Source organism: Lagenorhynchus albirostris, chromosome 19 (genome assembly GCF_949774975.1).
Source record: "Lagenorhynchus albirostris chromosome 19, mLagAlb1.1, whole genome shotgun sequence".
Lineage (NCBI taxonomy): Eukaryota > Metazoa > Chordata > Mammalia > Artiodactyla > Delphinidae > Lagenorhynchus > Lagenorhynchus albirostris.
The window spans coordinates 27581119-27602738 of NC_083113.1; the positions used below are offsets into that span (position 1 = coordinate 27581119).

Here is a 21620-nt window from a genome sequence, read left to right on the forward strand (position 1 = left end):
AAACTTTCACATCGTATTGACTTTATTTTTAAAAGGAACTTTTCTTGTTCCATAGGATCTACCTCAGACCCTGGAAATAGAAACAGATCTGAATTATTTTATACCTTAAATGGGTCTTCTGTTGACTCACAACCACAATCCAAATCAAAAAATTCATGGTATATTGATGAAGGTAATCTATAATTTTAGTGTTCTTTATAATGATTCTCTCCTTTTAACTCACTAGAGAAAAAATGGCTTTTTCACCAATATAGATAGTTTTTGGAAACAGAATGAGTAGACCATTCTTTATTAATATTGCTGAATTAAAATATTGTACACAATTTGAGCTGCACTGCTGTTAAGGCTAATGTAATATTTAGAAAATGTATTAGCAGCTTGTTCTCTGCACTTCATTGATCTGTTTAAGGTAGAAGATCTCTAGAATCAGTTGAATCATTTAAAGACTTTACTATCTTGATATCCTTTTTTTTGATACCACTTTTAAAAAACTCTACCTTCCCTTGGTTCTGGGACATCACTTTCTTCTGGTTTATTCTTTTTTCTTTTGTTCATCTGTTCAACAAGTACATATCGAATGCTTACTGTATGCCAGAAACAAATGAAGAATTGCAGTCTTGATGGGTATAATGAAGGCATATGATGCTGTGAGAGTATATTAAGGGATGCTTTTACTTGAGGGGCTCAGGGATATTTCTAGGAGGAAGTGACATGAGCTTAGATTTACCAGGGGAGTGATAGATAACAAATTGAAATGGGGCAGAAGAACGCTTTAGGCAGAAAGAACAGCATATGTAAAGGCCTTGTGGTAAAATGGAGCTGGTGTTTGCCAAGGACTAAAGAGAGCCAGAGTAGCCAGAACGGAGAGAGAACATTTTATGAGATGAGAATGGAATGGCAAACAAGGCCAGGGCACGTGGAGCCTGGTGTATCCTGTTGAAAGGAAATGGCAAGCCACTGAAGGATTTTGCAAGGGGTTTGCAGGGTTTGCCTTTTGAAAAGATGATTGTGGCTGCAGGGTGGACAGTGGACTGAAGCAGGGGCTGTGTGAATGCAAGGACACCGTTGAAGGCTGCTGATAGGCTCAGCCGTAGATTATAGTCGCTGGGGCTAGACTTGTTGGGGAAGGGATGGGGAGAGGTGGATGGCTATGAGATATCAGAAGTGAATTGACAGGATTCACAGATAGATTGAAAGTGAGAGGTAAGGAAGCAAGAGATGTGAGTGATGACTCCTAGTTTTCTGGCCTGCGTACGTAGGTGATGATGGAGGAAGGTGATGGATTAGGTGATTGTGGAGGAAAGTGATGGATTTGCTTTGAATATGTTGAGTTTGAGGAGCCTTTTAAACTTCCCAGAGTTGATTTGTCAAGCGGGCAGTTGCATATGCAGATCTGGAGCTTAAAAGAGATGTTAAGAGCTGGAGAAATAAATTTGTAGTTTGCCTTCACGTACGTGGTGATTAAAATCCTGTGAATAGTATCACCTATGGAGAAAGTAGGGATGGAGGGTGTGGCTGAAGTCTGAGCCTTGAGGAGCATAATGGCTGGGAGGAGAAGTCTTCAAAGGAGACAGAGAAAAGGTAACCAGAGGATGTGGGCAAAACAAGAGGTTATTGGGCCAACAAGCCAAGGAGCTAATAGACACCAGTGTTGAATGCTTCTGAGAAGGCAAATAAGATAAAGACCACACAAAAACCCGTTGGATTTAGCCAGTGGCAGTCGCTGATGGCCTTGTGAGTTATGTTTTTACGGAGCCAGGAGATGGAGACATGAGTCCAGTTGCCTAAAATGTAAGTTTCTGCTTCATCCTGGATTTTCTCTCTCTCTCTCATTAGTCACATCCAGATGTCACCAAGTCCTAGGGATTTCCTCCTCTTTAATATCACTAGAATCCTTCCCCTCTCTTCATTTCTGAAACCACTGCCTTAGTTCAGATCCTTTCCTTTGTTTTTTTGCTGTCTGGATTAATATAGTAACCTTCTAACTGGTCCAGAAAGACACATGAAGTAATGAAATTTGTATGGAATAGAAATTAGAAAATAGAAGCAATTTACTTGTAAAAGAACATCATATCTGTAGTTGTTTTACTTACACATTTTAAAGGCTATTCTTTACAACATTTGATTCATTTATTCAATTTTTTAAATTAAATATTGAGTATTTTATTGTGTTAGTGGCTACACCAAGTGTTATGGATCCAACCATGGAAAAGACTAACAAAGTTCCTCGTTGTAGGGAGCTTATATTCTAGTTGGTATGATAGACAATAAATGTATAGACAGACAAGGTTAACTGTGACATGTGCAATGAAGGAAATGAACAAGGTGATAGCAGCTGGTGGGAAGCTGGCTCCAGAGATGGTTTGGAAAAGAGTCTTTGAGGAAATGATATTTATGTTGAGATCTGGATGATGTGAATGAAACTTCCAGAAAAAGAGCTTGAGAAGAGCATTCTAGGCAGAGGAAATAGTAAAGGCAGAGGTCCTGAGGTGAGAAACTATATTTGGGGAACAGGAAGTAGGCCAGAGTGGCTGCAGCAGAGTAAGCAAGGAAAAGAGGTGTACGAAATGAGTTTGGAGGGGTAGGTAGGAGCCGGATCATTTAGGACCTAGTAAGTGTTGGTAAGAAATTTAGTATTTATTGTAAGGTACTGGAAAGCCATTGATGGTTTTAAACAAGGGAATGATACAAGATCACGTAAGATCGTTAAACTTTAAAAAAGATCTCACTAGTTGTGGTATGGTAATTAGATTGGAGAGGGGCGAGAAGAGGGACAGAGAGTCCAGGTAAGAGACTGGTTGCATGGTGAAAGATGATGGTGGCTTTGACTGGGGAGATGATGGTAGAGGATAAGAGGGGTGGACAAATTTGAGGTATATTTTGGAAGTAGAAACAACAGATCTTGCTGTATGGAACTGAGTGTTGGGCTTGGGGGGTTAAGGGTTTGGGAAAGAAAATAATAACTTAAAAAATTTTTAGATTAAGTATCATCAGTAAAGAATCTTAAATGGATAAGTTATAAAGTACAGTGAACACCCATGGAGTCGCTACCCACTTTAAGGCAAAGAACATTATCATTCCCTTTGAAATCCCCACAGCGCTTCTTCCTGGTGTTGTTCTTTTCACTCTCCTCTGAGCTACCATCGTCTTTAATTTAGTGTTTATCGCTCTCTTGGTTTTCATTATCGCTTTATGAGTTTGTCCATCTAAACAGCATACTGTTAGTTCTGCATGGTTTTGAGCTTTATATACAAGGAATCAGACTGTATGTATATTGTGTAATTTCCTCCCTCAACATTATGTTTCTAGATTCATCCAAGTTGTAGTATGTGATGATGATTTATTTGTTTTCGTTGCTGTATAGCATTGCATTCCATTCCATTTCATTTCTGTGAAATATGGTATTTAAATATACCACAATGTGTAACTATCCATTCGACCGCTGATGGACATTTGAACTGGTTTTATTTTCTTGCTATTATTAACAGCTCTGCTATTAACATTCTTACCCATGCCTAGGGTATGTACCTAGGAGTGGAATTACTAGATGTACATGGGATATGCACATCTTTCCTTTACTAAATAATGCCAAACTGTTTCCCGGAATAGTTAATACCACTTCACACTCCCATCGGCTTTGTGTAAGGGTATCATTGACTCCTCATCCTCACCAGCAGTTAATGTTCTAAGACCTTTACCTTTTGAAATGCTCTCTCATGTTGATTTTGACTTTCTTTTATGTATTTACTAGTGAGGGCAAGAACATTTTCATTGATTTGTTGGTGATTTAGGTTTCTTTTTCTGTGAGCTCCCTTTTCAAGTCTTTTGCCCATTTTTTTTTTCTATTTTTTTCTGGTCTTTTAAAAAAATTGATTTATAGACCTTTTTCAAATTCTAATCCTTTGTCAGAAATAAGGATTACAAGTATTTTCTCCTTGTTTGTGGCTCATATTTCTACTCTTGCTATGATGCCTTTTAATGGACAAGTATCTCTTAATTTTAATGTGGTCATATTTGTCAGTCTTTTCCTTTTTGGTTTGTATACTCATGTTTAAGATATTTCTCTCTACCCTAAAGTCATAAAGAACATTCTTCTATATTCTCTTGCAAAATTTGTAGGTTTGCCTTTGACATTTTTCTTTAAGACATCTGGAAATTGTTTTTGTGTAGAGTATGACAGAGGAGTCCAATTTAATTTTTTAAAAATATGGATAGTTGATTATCTCAACGCCGTTTATTAAGAAGTTTGTTCTTTCCACACTGATTTGCAGTACCTGCCTGGCAACTGTATTAGTTGTTTTAATGAAACAGCTTTTGGCTTTGGTTCTTTTTATTGGATGTTTGTTTTCTCTTTCATTAATTTCTGTTTTTGTGTTCTTTCCTCTTGACTACTTTTGGGGAGGTTATTCTGTTGTTTTTCTAACTTCCTAAGTTGTATGCTGAGTTTATTAATTACCTTTCCTTTTTTTCTAAAATGAACTATTAAGTCTATACATTTCTTTTATAAGTATTACTTTAGTTGTGTTCAAGTGTTTTTTTCTTTATTTTAAAAATTTACTTTATCATTTCTTCTTTGACTCATTTGTTATTTAGAAGCATCTTTCTTAAATTTTTTGCTCTCTTTTTTGTATTGGTTTTTGTAACTTAATTGTATTTTGGACAAAGAATATAACCTATACAATTCCAATCAATAACATATTTTATTGGTTTGAATAATTGGGTGCCATTTACTGAAGAAGAAAAATTTGGCGGTGGGGATGTGAATCAAGAACACTGACGTGGAGCTTGAATCAAGAACACTGACGTGGAGGTAGTAAGTTTGTGATGCTTATGAGAATCATACTAGAAGAGGTCAGGTGGGCAGTTGGACTTATGTATATATTAATCTTTAGAGATGTATGGCATATTTAATATTCTTGAATAAATTTCTCTAATTAAGAATAATTTCTTATAGTTGCTGAAGACCCTGCAAAATCGCTTACGGAGATCTCTCCAGACTTTGGACATGCTTCACCACCACTGCAACCTCCTTCCATGAACTCACTATCCAGCGAGAACAGATTTCATTCTTTACCATTTAGTCTGACAAAGATGCCCAACACCAATGGAAGTATTAGCCACAGTCCGCTCTCTCTGTCCGTTCAGTCTGTGATGGGAGAGCTAAATAATGCACCTGTGCAGGAGAGTCCACCCTTGGCCGTATCTTCTGGTAACTCACATGGCCTGGAAGTGGGCTCGCTGGCCGAGGTTAAAGAGAATCCTCCTTTCTATGGGGTAATCCGTTGGATTGGTCAGCCACCAGGACTCAATGAAGTACTGGCTGGACTGGAACTGGTAATTTAATTTCACCTAAAAATTGCATTTCTTTTCTGTCTGGGGTTTTGTACAGATCTTTCCCTATGCTTTGCTTTTTGGTGACATATTTTATTTATCCACAAAGCCATCACTAGAGAAAAATTTTATTACCACGCTGCCTGACATCCTTTGCCACCCATTAAGCATCTGATCCACTTATTCTTAATGTTAGTTGATCTATGTTCAGGGAATGAAAGTAGATTTTTAGGCTAATATGTTTAGGCTCATTATATTAAACAGAATACAGTAAGGAAAGCAAACTGTTATCAGTTTTTCTTTTTTCTTAGCCTCCCTCCTGCAATCAGTTCTAATATTTCTATCATTGACTTTAAGATTAATCACCATTTTTAGTGACCTTTTGAGATCTTTGGTAGAGGGAAAGATTTTGGAGATTAGAAAGCATATTGTTTGACATTTCATAATCAGAAAGAGAATTTGAGTACATTTAGCTTTTATTTAAATATATTTCTTGCTTTTTTATTTGTTGGTTTACAGGCCAGTGGATGCTATTTTTCTCTTTGGGTTGTTAAAATAAACAGCCCCTTCTGGCCTCCTGTCTCCACTAGTTTTAATGCTTTTGGAAATGATGCAGGGAAGTCAGTTAACCAGGGAAGGTTTAACATGTATTCTGAAGGGAAATACATTGAGGATTTTATGCTGGAATAAGGCATTAATTTCTCAAATCGTCAGCTGTGGGCTGAAACACTGATTAGTCAACCCCTTTTTCCTGATGGAGTTCTCAGTACAGGTGTGACAGCAGAATTCTAAGAAAGGGTAAACTTGAAACAAGTCTTAGTTCTTTGTATACCATCTTTGCAAGATGGAGAATAATGCATGTTTAAGCTTTTTTTTTTTTTTTCTTTTTCAGGAAGACGAGTGTGCAGGCTGTACAGATGGAACCTTTAGGGGTACTCGGTATTTCACCTGTGCCCTGAAGAAGGCGCTGTTTGTTAAACTGAAGAGCTGCCGGCCAGACTCTAGGTTTGCGTCCCTGCAGCCAGTTTCCAATCAGATCGAACGCTGTAACTCTTTAGGTATTTGTGTGCCTTTCATTTATTCATCAATCTGGAATGACTCTAGTTCTGACCTCATGTCATTTTGCAGTAGTTGGTAGTAAACAGTGTTTCTTCTTTCCTGCCAGTTTTCATCAAGCTTTTAAATCAGAAAAAAATTATTACTTGGTGTATGAGAAAGTTACAGTTATCCTAAGAGGGGACATTTAGAAAAAGTATTAGCCAGGAAACCATGCTTGAGACTTAAAAATTGAGAAATAGTGGGATTTATTTTCCCCTTCCTGTTGATTACAGACATTTAATTTTCAACAACCCAGGAAGTAGAGATTGAAATGTGGCCTTCGTTATGGCACTGATTTTCCTCTCTCTGTATTGTTCAAGTACATCAATAAGCATGTCTTATCAAGAAGTCAGCATTATTATAAGTAGTTTTAATTGCTTGATGAACGACAGATCTCATCACTTATAGTAGGTGGCAGTTTCCTGATACTGTTCCTTTCCAGTTTTGGATAATTGTGGTGAAACATCTTGAGGGTTAAACAGGTATAAATAGGAAAGCTATCTTTATTAAAAACAATTTTTCTTACAGTTGAAGTAGTGCTTTGGAATTTTTTGTTTTCTTTTCCAACTTGAAAATGGAACATCTTCAGACAAATAAGATATTTGGGGAACAAAATATTTTACTTGGCAGATGCTTTTTTATGTTACTTGATACTCTAAAATGTTTTTTAAATTGTGGAGGAAGTAAGGTTGAAAACGAACATTAGCATTTTTTTATAAGCCAAGCTGAATAACAATTAACCAAAACCTACCTTTAACTTAGTTTTAAGTTGGGTAATAAATTGTGCATCAAAATACAAAAAGATTTTTTTTTTTTTTTTTTTTTTTTTTTGCGGTGCGCGGGCCTCTCACTGCTGTGGCCTCCCTCTCCCGTTGTGGAGCACAGGCTCCGGACGCGCAGGCTCAGCGGCCATGGCTCACGGGCCCAGCCGCTCCGCGGCATGTGGGATCCTCCCGGACCGGGGCATGAACCCGCATCCCCTGCATCGGCAGGTGGACTCCCAACCACTGTGCCACCAGGGAAGCCCCAAAGAGATATTTTTAAGTGAAGAAATATGTATGGGAATACATAGCTATAATAGTTTAAAAGAATTATTTTCATTTTTATCTTTGCAGCATTTGGAGGCTACTTAAGTGAAGTAGTAGAAGAAAATACTCCACCAAAAATGGAAAAAGAAGGTTTAGAGATAATGATTGGAAAGAAGAAAGGTATCCAGGGTCATTACAATTCTTGTTACTTAGACTCAACCTTATTCTGGTAAGTTTAAAATTAATGCAGTAGGAATATAGTGCCATGGGGGCAGGTGTGTGTGTTACTTTGTGTGTGTGTCGGAGAGAGAGAGAAAGAGAGAGAGAAAGAAACTGCTAATTGCCTCTGAGTGGAGAAACTGGGGGCTGGGGTTCAGGAGAGAAAGGGAGATTTGTATTTCACTATATACTCCTTGGAAGCTACTGAATGTTGCCTTATGTGCCTGTATCCAAAAAATTAATATAAAAAATAATGCAGTGAATGATGGATAAGAGGTGAATGATAGTGTTACAGGTGGTACAGATATTCTGAGGGTATGTGGGAAATCATAGGACTGAAGAGAATAAGTACAGGATCTTTGTGCACAAATGAAATAACTTGTCATAAGCCATTGACTGGCTTGTGTGTTTGTTTTACTAGGCAGAGGCAATCATAAAACTACTTCATTTTAAAGAAGTATTTTCAGTAGAAGCACAGTTGCCCTCATATATGTAGTTTGTTCCAAAGAAGAACAATTTAACATGGCAAGAATTTTTACACTCTGAAGCTTGAACCAAGAACATCGCCAGTTAAACTGAGCATAACCTGCCAGCTCTGTACAGCCATGTTGTAAGAATTAGGAAGTTAATGGGATGTTAAAATTTTAAAGACAAGGGAGAAGAATAAAAGTGGTGGGCCATTTTTGGGGCAGAATACTTTGTCTCTCAGAGGTGTTGACAAAAGCAAGAATTGATGTAATATTCTTCAGATTTTCTGATAAAAATCTGTTTAGCCAAATTTTCTTTTTCTTTGATATCAGCAAGTCACTGCTGTTAGTCACTCACAAGTGATTTTGACATTTAAAGGAATTCAGATTTCTGCAAAGGGCTGTGGAGAGAGAGAAGTATAATATCTAGAGTGGGTTACATATTGGCTATGTGTTTGCCTTGGGAAATTAGTTTCCAAACTTTCTCCTCTGTTGTAGTTTGACTCAGATTTGTAGGCCTTCTTTCAGCTTTTGCAAAGAAGTTTTCCAGTGTACTGAAGGCGTATTTTTAATCCTTTAACACTGTCAATCTATAGTTTGCCTTCTTGATATTAGTATTCTCCTTAAGGATCTCTAGGCCCTGATGATTGAACCATGGGAACCTTGACAGGGGTCTTGGTTACCTGTATTAATAAAAACCACTAATTTGCATGTTATTTGTTCTCCAGAGTTTGTGATTTTTCTCTTCATATTCTTTTTAGTATGGGTTTCTCAAAAATTAGTACATTTACAGCATGAGGAAAAATATTCTTTTTATTTTGCAGCTTGTTTGCTTTTAGTTCTGTTCTGGACACTGTGTTACTTAGACCCAAAGAAAAGAATGACGTAGAATATTATAGTGAAACTCAAGAGCTGCTGAGGACAGAAATCGTTAATCCTCTGAGAATGTAAGTAGAAGATAGTTATTTTTGCCTTTAGGTGGTATCCTAGGTGCTGTTTTTTGGTACAGTAATTAATTTATTCTCTGCTTTCCTTTAATGAGAAATGGGAGAGAATTAGTTCTCTCGATGATGTATTAACATCTTTTTTAACTTTCGGTCCTTGTATTGTCTTTTTTTTTTAAGAAGGTTTCTGTTCAGTTTTTGTTGCTACTTTTATTTATTTTTTTTAATATTTATTTTATTTATTTAATTATTTTTTGGCTGCGTTGGGTCTTCATTGCTGCACACGGGCTTTCTCTAGTTGTGGTGAGCAGGGACTACTCTTTGTTGCGGTGCACGGGCTTCTCATTGCAGTGGCTTCTCTTGTTGCGGAGCACAGGCTCTAGGTGCACGGGCTTCAGTAGTTGCAGGGTGTGGGCTCAGCAGTTGCAGCGCACGGGCTCTAGGGCACATGGGCTTCAGTGGTTTCAGTGCGCGGGCTCAGTAGTTATGGCTCGCTGGCTCTAGAGCACAGGCTCAGTAGTTGTGGCGCACAGGCTTAGTTGCTCCGTGGCATGTGGGATCTTCCCGGACCAGGGATCGAACCTGTGTCCCCTGCATTGGCAGGAGGATTCTTAACCACTGCACCATCAGGGAAGTCCCGTTGTACTGTCTTTACTTCTTTAACATTTTAAATCTGGCCAAAGTGTAGCACATAGTGTATGCCATGAAGTGATTAAACCATTTTGGTAGAGTGTACTACAATTCAGCAATTACAGTAGGTTTATAAAAGCTGATATAAGGTATTTGGGATTCTTATCTTCAATACTACCCCTAATGTAATCATGCTTATTAGTTTAATCAGTATGATCTGGCTTCTTAAACTTAATTTTATCTGAATGAATAGCAGCAAGGGACATTTTTATTTATAGAGTAGCAAGTATTTAATAGTTTTATGTTAGAAATAAATAAGATGTATTTTATTAACACATTTCTTGGTTAAAGGAAGATATTTAGGCCTCCCTCCACTTCTCTTAAAAAGGTGATGTTTTTGGTTATCTCCTAGTTTAAGAATTATAAGTATGTCTTTCTTTGGCCACAGGAAGCAATTTGTAATGGTATAAGTACAAGACATCTAGTAAGGACTTTTGTTAAGTGGTAGGAGGAATGTGTGATAATGTCACAGTGTAAAATTTAAACTATGAAGAGTCAGGGCCATAGATCACAAAACAAATCTGTTCTTTTAGGAATATAGGGAGCAAACTATGTAATTTAAAGTCCACATTAAGATAAATTTAAATTTTGTGACATACTTTTATTATTTAACAATTAAAATAAAAAATAGTTTGATATAAGATTTTGACCCCAAAATGCAGAACACTGAAATATAATGAGCATTTAGAATGACCTACTATATAACATGACTAGGAAAGTACATTATAGGTGAATAAATTTCCCACTTGTATCTTTTGTTTTCTTTGAATTCTGTAATGATGAAAATAACTGTAGTTTTTACCCCCTTAAGATAATTATGAATCTTGAGTTTTACATCAGTTATTTTGTATTATATTTGTATAAATGCAAAATTTAAACATACTGTGTATTTTCCCCCCAAGTGATTGATACTAGAACAAGACAGATTAAATCCAAAGTTCTAAGGCATGTTACCACTTCCTTCTTTCCTTCCAAAACACCATAAGTCCGTTAATAAACGTTCTTTGAATACTGTTGTCCAACCAGTCAAGAATCATGGTTCGTCAGACTTTGTCACCCTGTCCACAGCAAGAAGCTTGTCAGATGCCCTGTTTTGATCAAGATTCCCTGTGTCTGCAGCAGTCATATCTAGATTATAGCTGACTGGTTTTACTTGGTACTGAAACACGTGCTTTCTCCATTTCAAGCTTCTCGCAGGCAGAGACACTGTTTTTTCACCTTATTCATTTTTGTATTCCCAGTGACTGAAAGGTTAGATTACTATGTAAGTGGTAGATGCTCAATATATGTTGGCTGCAAAGAGCTAATGAGTGAGTGGATAGCCGATATGAAAAATGGATATAAGATTAGGTGGTTCTGACTTGCTCTTATGAAACCCATGGTGGCCTCTAAGCTGTCTTCTGAAGCCATTTTTAGAATTAGAATTTTGTCAAGGATTGACAGGAAGCTTATTGAATGTATCCTGTATTCAGAGAAAGATAAGAGAAAGTGTCATAGTTATGATGACTGGTTTGATTGCAGAGTTTAGAATTTCACTTTCTTATCACTGCCCTTTTCCATCCCCCTTGGTAGCTATTTCATCCTTTAGTACAACATTAAAAGGATTCTCTCTCAAAATTGTATATCCTGTTTTGTAAAGTACATGTTTTAATTCCTTAAGTAAAATAGTATTAAAAAAACAGTCATCATAAATGAAAAATATTTTTTTCTTTTATTAGTATATGATAGTTATTTTTAGGTTATCATAGTGTCTGAGATAATTCTGATTATAGATTTTAAAATTTTCAAACCTCAAGAAGCTTATAATTGTATTTTCTGAAATACTTATTAAGCTTACTAATTTATGACACACTGGAGTTACATAAGAAATATTTGATTATCAAAATGTGTTATGTTCATTGTAAGCCAACTGTCCTTCAATAAAAAATGTGTTATATTAATTTAATATATTTGCTAATATTAATTAAGAGTTTTTTACTAACATAGATATGGATACGTATGTGCAACAAAGATTATGAAACTGAGGAAAATACTTGAAAAAGTTGAGGCTGCATCAGGATTTACCTCTGAAGAAAAAGGTGACTGTTTTTTGTTTTTTTTAAAGAAGATGTTGGGGGTAGGAGTTTATTAATTAATTAATTTATTTTTGCTGTGTTGGATCTTCGTTTCTGTGCAAGGGCTTTCTCTAGTCGTGGCAAGCGGGGGCCACTCTTCATCGCGGTGCGCGGGCCTCTCACTATCGCGGCCTCTCTTGTTGCGGAGCACAGGCTCCAGACGCGCAGGCTCAGTAGTTGTGGCTCACGGGCCTAGTTGCTCCAGGGCATGTGGGATCCTCCCAGACCAGGGCTCGAACCCGTGTCCCCTGCATTAGCAGGCAGATTCTCAACCACTGCGCCACCAGGGAAGCCCAAGGTGACTGTTTTAATTTATAGGATAGGCATTAAAAATAACTTGAAAGCATAAATGCTAAATTGTTGGCTGAAATGTTATATCTGTGTAGTTTTGGGGATTATATTTTAAAATATAATTTTTTTCTATGTGATGTACAATTTTCTTTTTGTAAATGCTTTCTCTCTTCTAAAAGTGAGTGATATGTGGAATAATGAACCCCTTTAAGAAGCTGGTTGGTTTTAGTATATTATGAATAAATAAGGAGATCTTTCCGTCCAGCGATGATATTCGGAGTTGTTTTCTTTTCAGGGTTGAAGAGTTGCACTGAGTCACCCACATTTCTCACTTAGCCTTCCTTGTTATAAAGGGAGTTACAAATGGCTGATTAGGATTAAGTTTATGGTCAGAGACAGTGTTTTAATCTATTCATAGCTAATGATTTTACTCAGAGATTCAACTCCTGACTTTGAATGTATTAACAGCATACTAGCTATAATAGTTACAGACTTGATAATTATTTAAATAACAGGAAAGATAAGGTCATACATCACGTTTTATTACACTTATCTTAAGCCCCTCCCAAAGAAATTAAATTATTTCCCTATATGTGAATTATTATACCCTTTGAAATATAATAAAGTTATAACAAAATTGGCACGTAATACTTTATCATATCCTTTAAATATCCTTTGTAGTTTGTTAGGAAAACTTGAGAACTATGCTTTTAATGGAAATAATATTGATTATGAAATTGAATTCTGTATAGGAATATGACTGTTATAAAGAAAAAATAGAATGATTTAAAAATCTCGTCTGTGACTTATTTGATTTTTTATTTTCTCCTAGATCCTGAAGAATTCTTGAATATTCTGTTTCATCATATTTTAAGGGTAGAACCATTGTTAAAGATAAGGTAATTTTAAACTGTTACAGAAGCATGGAAAAAATAGACAGTCCTCATTTCCACTGCCATCATTCAATAGAAATGATTTCTTAATGATTACTTAATATTGTATTTATTTAGGGATCTCAATATGTTAGGTTCCTGCAATGCAAATTAATTTAAATCATTATCTTTGCCATAGTATCATACTTAACTTGAGGAACAAATCCAGTGTAAATTTGTGCTTTTAATTTTAACCCCAGTAATAAGCACTATTGCAAATCGTTTTCTTATAAAACTGTATATAAATATATATATATATTTTTTTCGCGGTACGCGGGCCTCTCACTGTTGTGGCCGTCCCGTTGCAGAGCGCAGGCTCTGGACACTCAGGCCCAGTGGCCATGGCTCACGGGCCCAGCCGCTCCACTGCATGTGGGATCTTCCCGTACTGGGGCACGAACCCGTGTCCCCTGCATCGGCAGGCGGACTCTCAACCACTGTGCCACCAGGGAAGCCCTGTAAATATTTTTGTAATTTAAATTAATGAATCCTTTTAAGAGAATATTATTCAAACTCAATCAAACACTGTGGGAGCACTGTTTTTGACAACCCATTAGTCAAAGAATTAATTTAGCTCTAAATTAGCTCTCTTGTTCTCAGTTTTATAACTTGGTCTTTTTTCCCCCCATCTTCAATGAAAGCCTTGAATCTAATACAGTGAAGTTCTTAGTGAGATGTTCTAAATTGATGAACTTTCCAGATTGAATGCTGGGCCTTTTTACATTTTAGTCTGGGTTTCTTTGTTGAAAAATCTTGCTTATATACTATTTACTTCCCTAAAACCTAATCACAGACAAGTATTCTTACTCATCTCAGTGTCTTAAGTGATGTTCTTTGATGCCAGTGTCAAATTGATGAGTAAGAAGGATGGAGGGAAGGGTAGACAGTACTGAAGTTATAGTTTGATATTATTTTGGAAGTTCTAGCTAATGAAATAAGATAGGATATATTTATTATCTATTCAAATAAGGTCATAGCTATATGTATACCCAGAAAATCCTAGAGAGTTGTTTAGAAACTACTAGTATTAACACAAGAATTTGTAATTTGACCATGCAGGAAAAAACCATGGAGAAATCAGTCATATTCTGGTATCCCCACTAGCAAATATGAAAAAGAGATAATTTCATACTTCATGAGAGTACAAAATGCTAAGAAATCAATTTTACTGAGATAGGTTTTTAAAGAAGACTTGCACAGAGCTAAAAGGTGATTTAATTAATTAGTGAGAACGATTGTGTTCCAGGTAGGAAGATTAAATAACTTAAGGATGTTAATGTTTACAAAATAACTTGTACATAATCAAGATCTTAACTTTTTTTTTTTCCTGGAACTTAGTAAAATGATTTTAGAATTCTCTACAAGATGAAATGGGTGAAAACATTGCAGTTTTTTTTTTTTTAAAGAACTCTATTATAAGCTATAAAGACAAAACAACAGACATTTAAAACCGTGTGATACTGGTATACAATTAGAAATTGGATAGATAGAATTGAATAGAAAGCCCAGATATAGAATTAACTATATGTGGTATTTCAGTATTTTATAAGTCGACCTTCAAACACAAAGGAGGAAGGAAATATATATTGAATACATGATGTAGGAAATCTGCCAGGCAGTTTGGGAGGAAAAAAATCACTTCTGTTTTTCATCTTGAAGAGATAAATTTCAGATGATTAAAACAGTTTTCATTCTTTTTTTGCATAGCCCAACACACCTTGGGTTGTAATACACTCCTGGTGTGTTACATAGGATGAATACTGCAGTGCACAGGATGTACATAGGATGAATACTGCAGTGATTCTCAGAGCGGGTGAAGAAGGGTCAGTCACATACAGGAGTATGTCTCAGTGTCTGAAGGTCTTGTGGAGTTTGAAGAGGGCCCTGGGAAGCTCTGCCTCTCCTCCCCATTCAGCAGCCTCTTCATATTGAGAATCACTAGTTTGAAGATTATAAAAAGATTAAAAAAAAATACTTTAGAAGTTAGCAGTTTTTTCCCAAGTGTCATTCTTCCCCTCCATGAGCCTGTCTTCCTGACTGAGGGAGCATCAGCTGATGCAACAAATAGGAGGATGAGTACCTTAAAACCTTGAAATAGTAAAGTAGTCTAAAAGAGACTATTCTAAAATGATATTCTTAATATGAATATTCTTAAATAGCTTAAGAGAAAAAAGAAGAACTTAGATACCTATGGAGGATAAATGCAGATTTGATAACAAAGAAAAATAAACAAAAATAAAACTCCCCAAAATAGAATAAAAAACTATATATGTAGTTATATATATATAGCCATATATGTATATATGGCTGGGAGAGGGTACCTCACTGAATGCAGTATGGACAGCTAAAGAGAGAATTGCTTACTTGAAAGATAGATCTGAAGAAATTACCCAGAATGTAGCCCAAAGCGATAAAGAGTTAGAAAACAAGAAAGAGGAGATAAGAGACATGGAAGACAAATTCTAATTGTCATTGTAGGAGGAGACACTAGAGAGAATAGGGAAGAAGCAATATTTCAAGAGATAATAGCTGAAGATTTTTTGGAATTTTTGACAGACTTAATTTCTAAGAATAAAGATGCATAAAATTCCTGAGCTGGAAGAACCAAGACTAAATTACCAGTCAGAGACTTATTACAGGGTGTACTTTAATAACATAAAACTGAATTTAGAATAAAGGAGTGATATGCAAGAAACAAGAAAGCCAAGCAAGAAATTGGTAAATGTGGGTAAGTAAAGCCTTCATACTTAAAAACAATAACAACGATGGTAGTAGTAATAATAATTACTGTGTATGGGGTGCTAAGGTGAAGCTAAAGTCATAGCCACTAATACGAGAGGCTAATGGATGGAGGTAAAGCATTACAAGAAAAATAACGGAATAAGATCAGCATCAGGAAGTAGATATAAGGGAATATTCAGGTTGTATTACTGAGTACCTCTCATTATAGAACAATAGAACTGGCAGTTCTTATTACATGGATATGCTATATTCCATAGTACTAGATAATCCAGAATCTGTAAAAAGTTTTAGTTGACTACCCATTATGGTCTGTGTTACAAAGGTAGATAGACCAATATTATGCAAACCCATGGATACTTTTATCTTCTCTGTAGACGTCTGTTTTCTTTTAAGGTTAATACAACATTTGTACCCTTCTGCTCTTAGATGTTTTTGGTGATAAACAGCAATGTAAATTTCATGGTTTTGTACAACAGCACCAGTTTTGTTGTGATTCTTTTATATGTGTGTCTTAATGCCCAGCTAATTACCCTAGGATATTAGCCTTCTAAAACTTTAGTTATGAGGTTTGAGTGGTTGCTGCCCCCCTCACCGCCTCCAGTTTTTCTGTCCCAGTATCCCAAAGCTGTTGGTATTACATCCTCATTTCTGGTTCCCATCTCTCGTGTTTGCCACTCCATGCTCCATCCAACCACCATCCCCCTCCCCATCACTATTATTATTTCTAATTTTTGCAACTACTGACCTCTACTACTTTCTGCTTTCTTAGTTTCCAGTCTTATTTTTTCTGTTACCTATTAATTTTTTTTAATGCTTTTTGGCTTTTTGGCTTTTTTTAATGGCTTTTTTTTGGTAATGCTTTTTTGCTTTTTGGCCAGAAAAATGCTGGCCTTTTATTGTCATCAGTAACCAATTAAAATATTGGTACAGCATAACCTTCAGGTTTTTTGGCTATCATTTTTTTCTTTTTTTGTTGTAGCTTCCCAAGAATCTTTGCTTTGTTACCAAATAAGTTGTGTTTATTTCAGGCTATAAGTTGCTTTGGGAAACTGAGGGTTTCTGAGGTTGGCCTCTCAATAGCTGAGATTTTATTGTGAAAACTATGTTAATATTTTTCCCTCAAAATCTTGAACTGTACTTATAAATCTAATTGTAAACAGTCTGATTCTATATGGAGAAATTCTGCTAAAAAGGGTAAATAGTAAATTGAAAGATTATTGATTCTTTTAGTAGAGTTAGTCTTGAATTTTCATGCATTCTGAAGTAAAATATTTAGAAGGGAAAATGTTCAATATAAGGGTAACACGGTGATTGGCATATAGTGGGCCCTAACTTGGTGTTTGTTGAATAAGTGAGTGACCATCTAAAGAGACAGCATGCTTTAGTGCAAAGAATAGTAAGCAGTTGTTAGGACACCTGGGTTTTATACCTGGCTCTGATTTTGAGTTACTGGGAAGGATTATCCTTCCCCAGATCTCAGGGCCTTTATTTTAGAAATGAAAAGTTGCATCTGGAAGGTCTCTTAGGGTCTGTCGCATTCAGGCATGTACAAATTAACTTTCCTGTTTCAAGCATTAAATGCAGTTTGCTCCTTTCTAGCTTCGGTGGTTAAGTTGAACCAAGTGATGTTAGCTTCTGGTTTTTATTGTTCACACAGTGCTTCTTGACTGTGGATGTTATTGCATTATTTTTCTTCTAATCATTAAGGCAGCTTTTCAATATGAGAACTTAAACAAGAAATCATTTGCAAGGTCTTATGCATAAGTACATTTAATTATTTTATCTAAATGATTGTCTCTGCCCCTGTTGTTCTGAGTGTCAGAGTTGCACCATTGGTTTTATGGTCAGAGTTGCACCATCGGTTTCTGTTCTCAACAGTTTTTCTGTTCTCAAATGCCTCTGGAACCACTTCACTTTTTGATGCATTTCATAAATAAATCATCTGGCTTTTTTCTGCATATTTTTAGATCAGCAGGTCAGAAAGTTCAAGATTGTTACTTCTATCAGATTTTTATGGAAAAAAATGAGAAAGTTGGAGTTCCTACAATTCAGCAATTATTAGAATGGTCTTTTATCAACAGCAACCTGAAATTTGCTGAGGTTAGTGATAATTACTTATTGTATTTTTTATGCAAGTCATTAGGGTTCTCCAGACAACTATAGCTTCTATAACTATTACTTTTAACCCACTGAGAACAGTTAGGAGCACAAATTGTTAACAAAACACAAATTTTAAAAAAAATATGCCATGCTTCAACTTTGTCCATGTAGAAAATACCTTAGAATTGATTGAACTTTTTAGATTTTTGGTGCCATAGAAAATATCATTCTAATTTGTAACTTGAAAACTTTTAAGTAGCTTAAAGCAAAGAAGATTTGCTTTTTTTCGTTGTTGTTGTCCTTTCACCCAGCTTAACATTTTACCCAATTAAAAATTTTACCCAAGCATATTATCCAAATATATCAAAAAAAAGTTTACTTTTCCTCCTTCAATAAAAAACAAAATTCACTTACTGTAAATGAACAAGTGATTTAAATTACTTTTCTTTTACTGGTTACTGAGTATCTTCATGATCTTAGTAGTACATGCTTGTGGTTCATTTTCATTGTATCCATCTCTGAAGGAATGTTCTGGTAAAACCTTAACAGCTACCGTTATTTATTTGTTGAAATATAAGGAATAGTGACCTTCAGGTTTTTCCAAAGCCTTAAAAAAATATAAACCCAAAGTAGATGACTCTGCATGGTCATCATATTATTCGAGACCCAAGGTTGTTGAACTGCCTGACTTCCGTGTCCACATGTCCATAGATCTTGGACTACTTGAGGCTTGGGGCTCCGTGGTGCTCTGCCTTCACAGTCCATTTCACATGTGGATCCCATTTGTGAACACGGAGTAGCCATCCATGTTATGGTGGAACCACTGCTTGGTTTGACAATCAACTATTTCAGGGAAATTTTTTTTCAGCGTTTTGCTTCTAAAATTATGTATCTTTTTTTTTTTAGGCACCATCATGTCTGATTATTCAGATGCCTCGATTTGGAAAAGACTTTAAACTATTTAAAAAAATTTTTCCTTCTCTGGAATTAAATATAACAGATTTACTTGAAGACAGTAAGTATAAGATTATTTTGTTTGTTTTTCAGAAATAGTCTGTCAGGTCATTCACGTTAATTGTGAATGTGAGTCTAACAGGATATGAGTTTCCTAAAGGACAGTTTGGTATCTGAAGAGCCTGGAAATACTACACTAAAATTTATTCTGGGGGCTTCCCTGGTGGCGCAGTGGCTGAGAGTCTGCCTGCCGATGCAGGGGACACGGGTTCGTGCCCCGGTCCGGGAAGATCCCACATGCCGCGGAGCGGCTGGGCCCCTGAGCCATGGCCGCTGAGCCTGCGCGTTCGGAGCCTGTGCTCCGCAACGGGAGAGGCCACAACAGTGAGAGGCCCGCGTACCGCAAAAAAAAAAAAAAAAAAAAATTTATTCTGAAAAAATAATCAGACATGTAAATCAATATTTCATATGTAAATTGTTTATGAGTAAGAAATTAGAAGCACTCTATATGTTAATGAGAGTAGTTAAGTGAATTATGGTGTATCTCTACAACAAAACTACTGCCATTAAAATTCATGTTTTTGAAGACCAGTGTTATATGAAAGTGGTCATGATGTAATGATAAGTGAAAAGGAGAGTATGCTGACATTTTCTATAAGAGGAGCTACACACACACACACACACACACGTGCGCCGAGTTATATGAGTGTGCAGATATAAAATTATCTGAGAAAATTCACAGTTGTATTGACAGTGGTTGTCTCTTGCTAACTGAAATTGTAGATGCTTTCGGTTTTCTTATTTATACTCTCTTGTATCTTTGCATATTCATCAATAGAAATTTTATTATCGGGGAAACACTCTAGAATATATTATTTTTAAAAAATTGTCATTTGGTCAGAGAAAATGTTTTTAAAGATACCCTGAATCCAAGAAAATCCAATAAGTTTATGGGGATGGGGAGGGGTGGACTTCACTGAGTCCATGAGCATTATCCTTTTTAAAGCTTAACTTTTCTTTTTAATCTTTTTAATGAAAGAATGCATTTTTAAAGACCCCTTAACTCCCCGCCACCCCCAACGTTTTCAGCCCCTAGGCAGTGCCGGATATGTGGAGGGCTCGCAATGTATGAGTGTAGAGAATGCTACGATGACCCTGACATCTCAGCTGGAAAAATCAAGCAGTTTTGTAAAACCTGCAACACTCAAGTAAGTTTGACTTCACTTAATGGATATTCTCTTAATAAACAGTGAATCATTTGTAGTTTAAACAGATTTCAGGTTTTGAAAAGTTTTCAGAATCATAATTAACTTTAAAAATTCCGTAATTAAATGGTATTGTTTATGCCTCCTCTGCTGATTTGATGGACTTCTCTGTCAAGTACGCAGTTGCTCTTTGTGAGGGTGTATTCAATTAGAGTAAGTGGCATTCATTCCCGTCAAACATTGAGTTTGGCTTCTTAATGGCATTCTCTTCATGTTCCCTTTCAGGTCCACCTTCATCCCAAGAGGCTGAATCATAAATATAACCCAGTGTCACTTCCCAAAGATTTACCTGACTGGGATTGGAGACACGGCTGCATCCCCTGTCAGAAGATGGAGTTATTTGCTGTCCTCTGCATAGAAACAAGCCACTATGTCGCTTTTGTGAAGTACGGGAAAGACGACTCTGCCTGGCTCTTCTTTGACAGCATGGCTGATCGGGATGGTACTTTCCAGACCTTTTCTACATGTGGCGACATTTGAGTTTGTAGTGGGATAACCATAGTGGGCTAGTCTGGTCTGAGTAATAAAATAGTGTTGGGAAAAGCCGTTCAGGAATATCTTGGTGACGTAGTCCGAAATCTTGAAATGCATTAACAGCCCTGCTACTAAACGAAGGGATAATATTGTTGTGATATTTTGACATGCATAGAGTCTTTTAAAAAAAAGAAAAAAAAATGAACCGGAAATTTCTTTCTTTAGGGCTGAAAGGTTTTCAGCTTTGTCGTCTTTGACTTTCAGGCTTCTCTTATTTTCTGTACCATAGTCACCATTTCCTAAATACCTACGTGCCAAGCTGTCAGGGAGGTACCTTACGTCATTATACCTAAATCCTTGCAAGATGGGAATGATTCCTATTTTCCTCTTACTAAAGCTGAGATTTAAGGTGCCTAAGGTCTCAGAGCTTGTATTTAATTCAGTCTTTCTGACCTCGGTGCTTATGTTTTTTCTGTTGTCTTCTAGATGACAAAGCTAAGAATAGAAGTAAATGTCTTCTTTGGAAAAATAAGCTTATTCTGTGTGTAATGTGTCTTCCTTAAGTGGGGAGCATACTGCACCTTCTAGGCTGCTTTCTAGGATGTTTAGTCATTATTTAACAAATACCTAGTGAGTGCATGTGAAGTGCCTGGGGCTCTAGTAGGTTTCAAAAACGAAACAGTTGTCAAAACAGCTGTACCCCTGCCTGTATAGAGTTTACAGATTAGGACTGGTCCTAGGCCAGGTTGTGAAGTATGACTTACACGTACTTCCAGTTCTCTTCCGTTTTTCCTTTAGTCACTCTCACGCTCCAGACCCCGAGTCTTCTGGTGTGGCCCTCTGGTGACCTAGGACGCCACCTTGTGGCAGCCTCTTGATCAGATGCCCAAGCTGTACCCCAAGGGTTCTCAACGTTTTCTCAACTCTCAGACGGTTGAGGGATATAGCACAGCCCCAACTGTAAATAGGTC

The 21620-nt window shown here is 36.5% G+C and overlaps 1 protein-coding gene across 4 annotated transcripts in view; it reads left to right on the top strand.

Moving 5' to 3' along the window:
- The window catches only part of CYLD (CYLD lysine 63 deubiquitinase), a 61861-nt gene that overhangs the window by 34577 nt on the left and 5664 nt on the right, over window positions 1–21620 (top strand). For all 4 annotated transcript variants that reach the window (XM_060129744.1, XM_060129746.1, XM_060129745.1 and 1 more), the window contains 11 exons: window positions 56–172; window positions 4955–5334; window positions 6224–6389; window positions 7545–7686; window positions 8968–9090; window positions 11764–11855; window positions 13015–13081; window positions 17824–17956; window positions 18863–18971; window positions 20000–20118; window positions 20401–20617. In XM_060129744.1, the coding sequence (XP_059985727.1) occupies window positions 56–172; window positions 4955–5334; window positions 6224–6389; window positions 7545–7686; window positions 8968–9090; window positions 11764–11855; window positions 13015–13081; window positions 17824–17956; window positions 18863–18971; window positions 20000–20118; window positions 20401–20617 (1665 nt within the window). The remainder of the gene's footprint in view (window positions 1–55; window positions 173–4954; window positions 5335–6223; window positions 6390–7544; window positions 7687–8967; window positions 9091–11763; window positions 11856–13014; window positions 13082–17823; window positions 17957–18862; window positions 18972–19999; window positions 20119–20400; window positions 20618–21620) is intronic.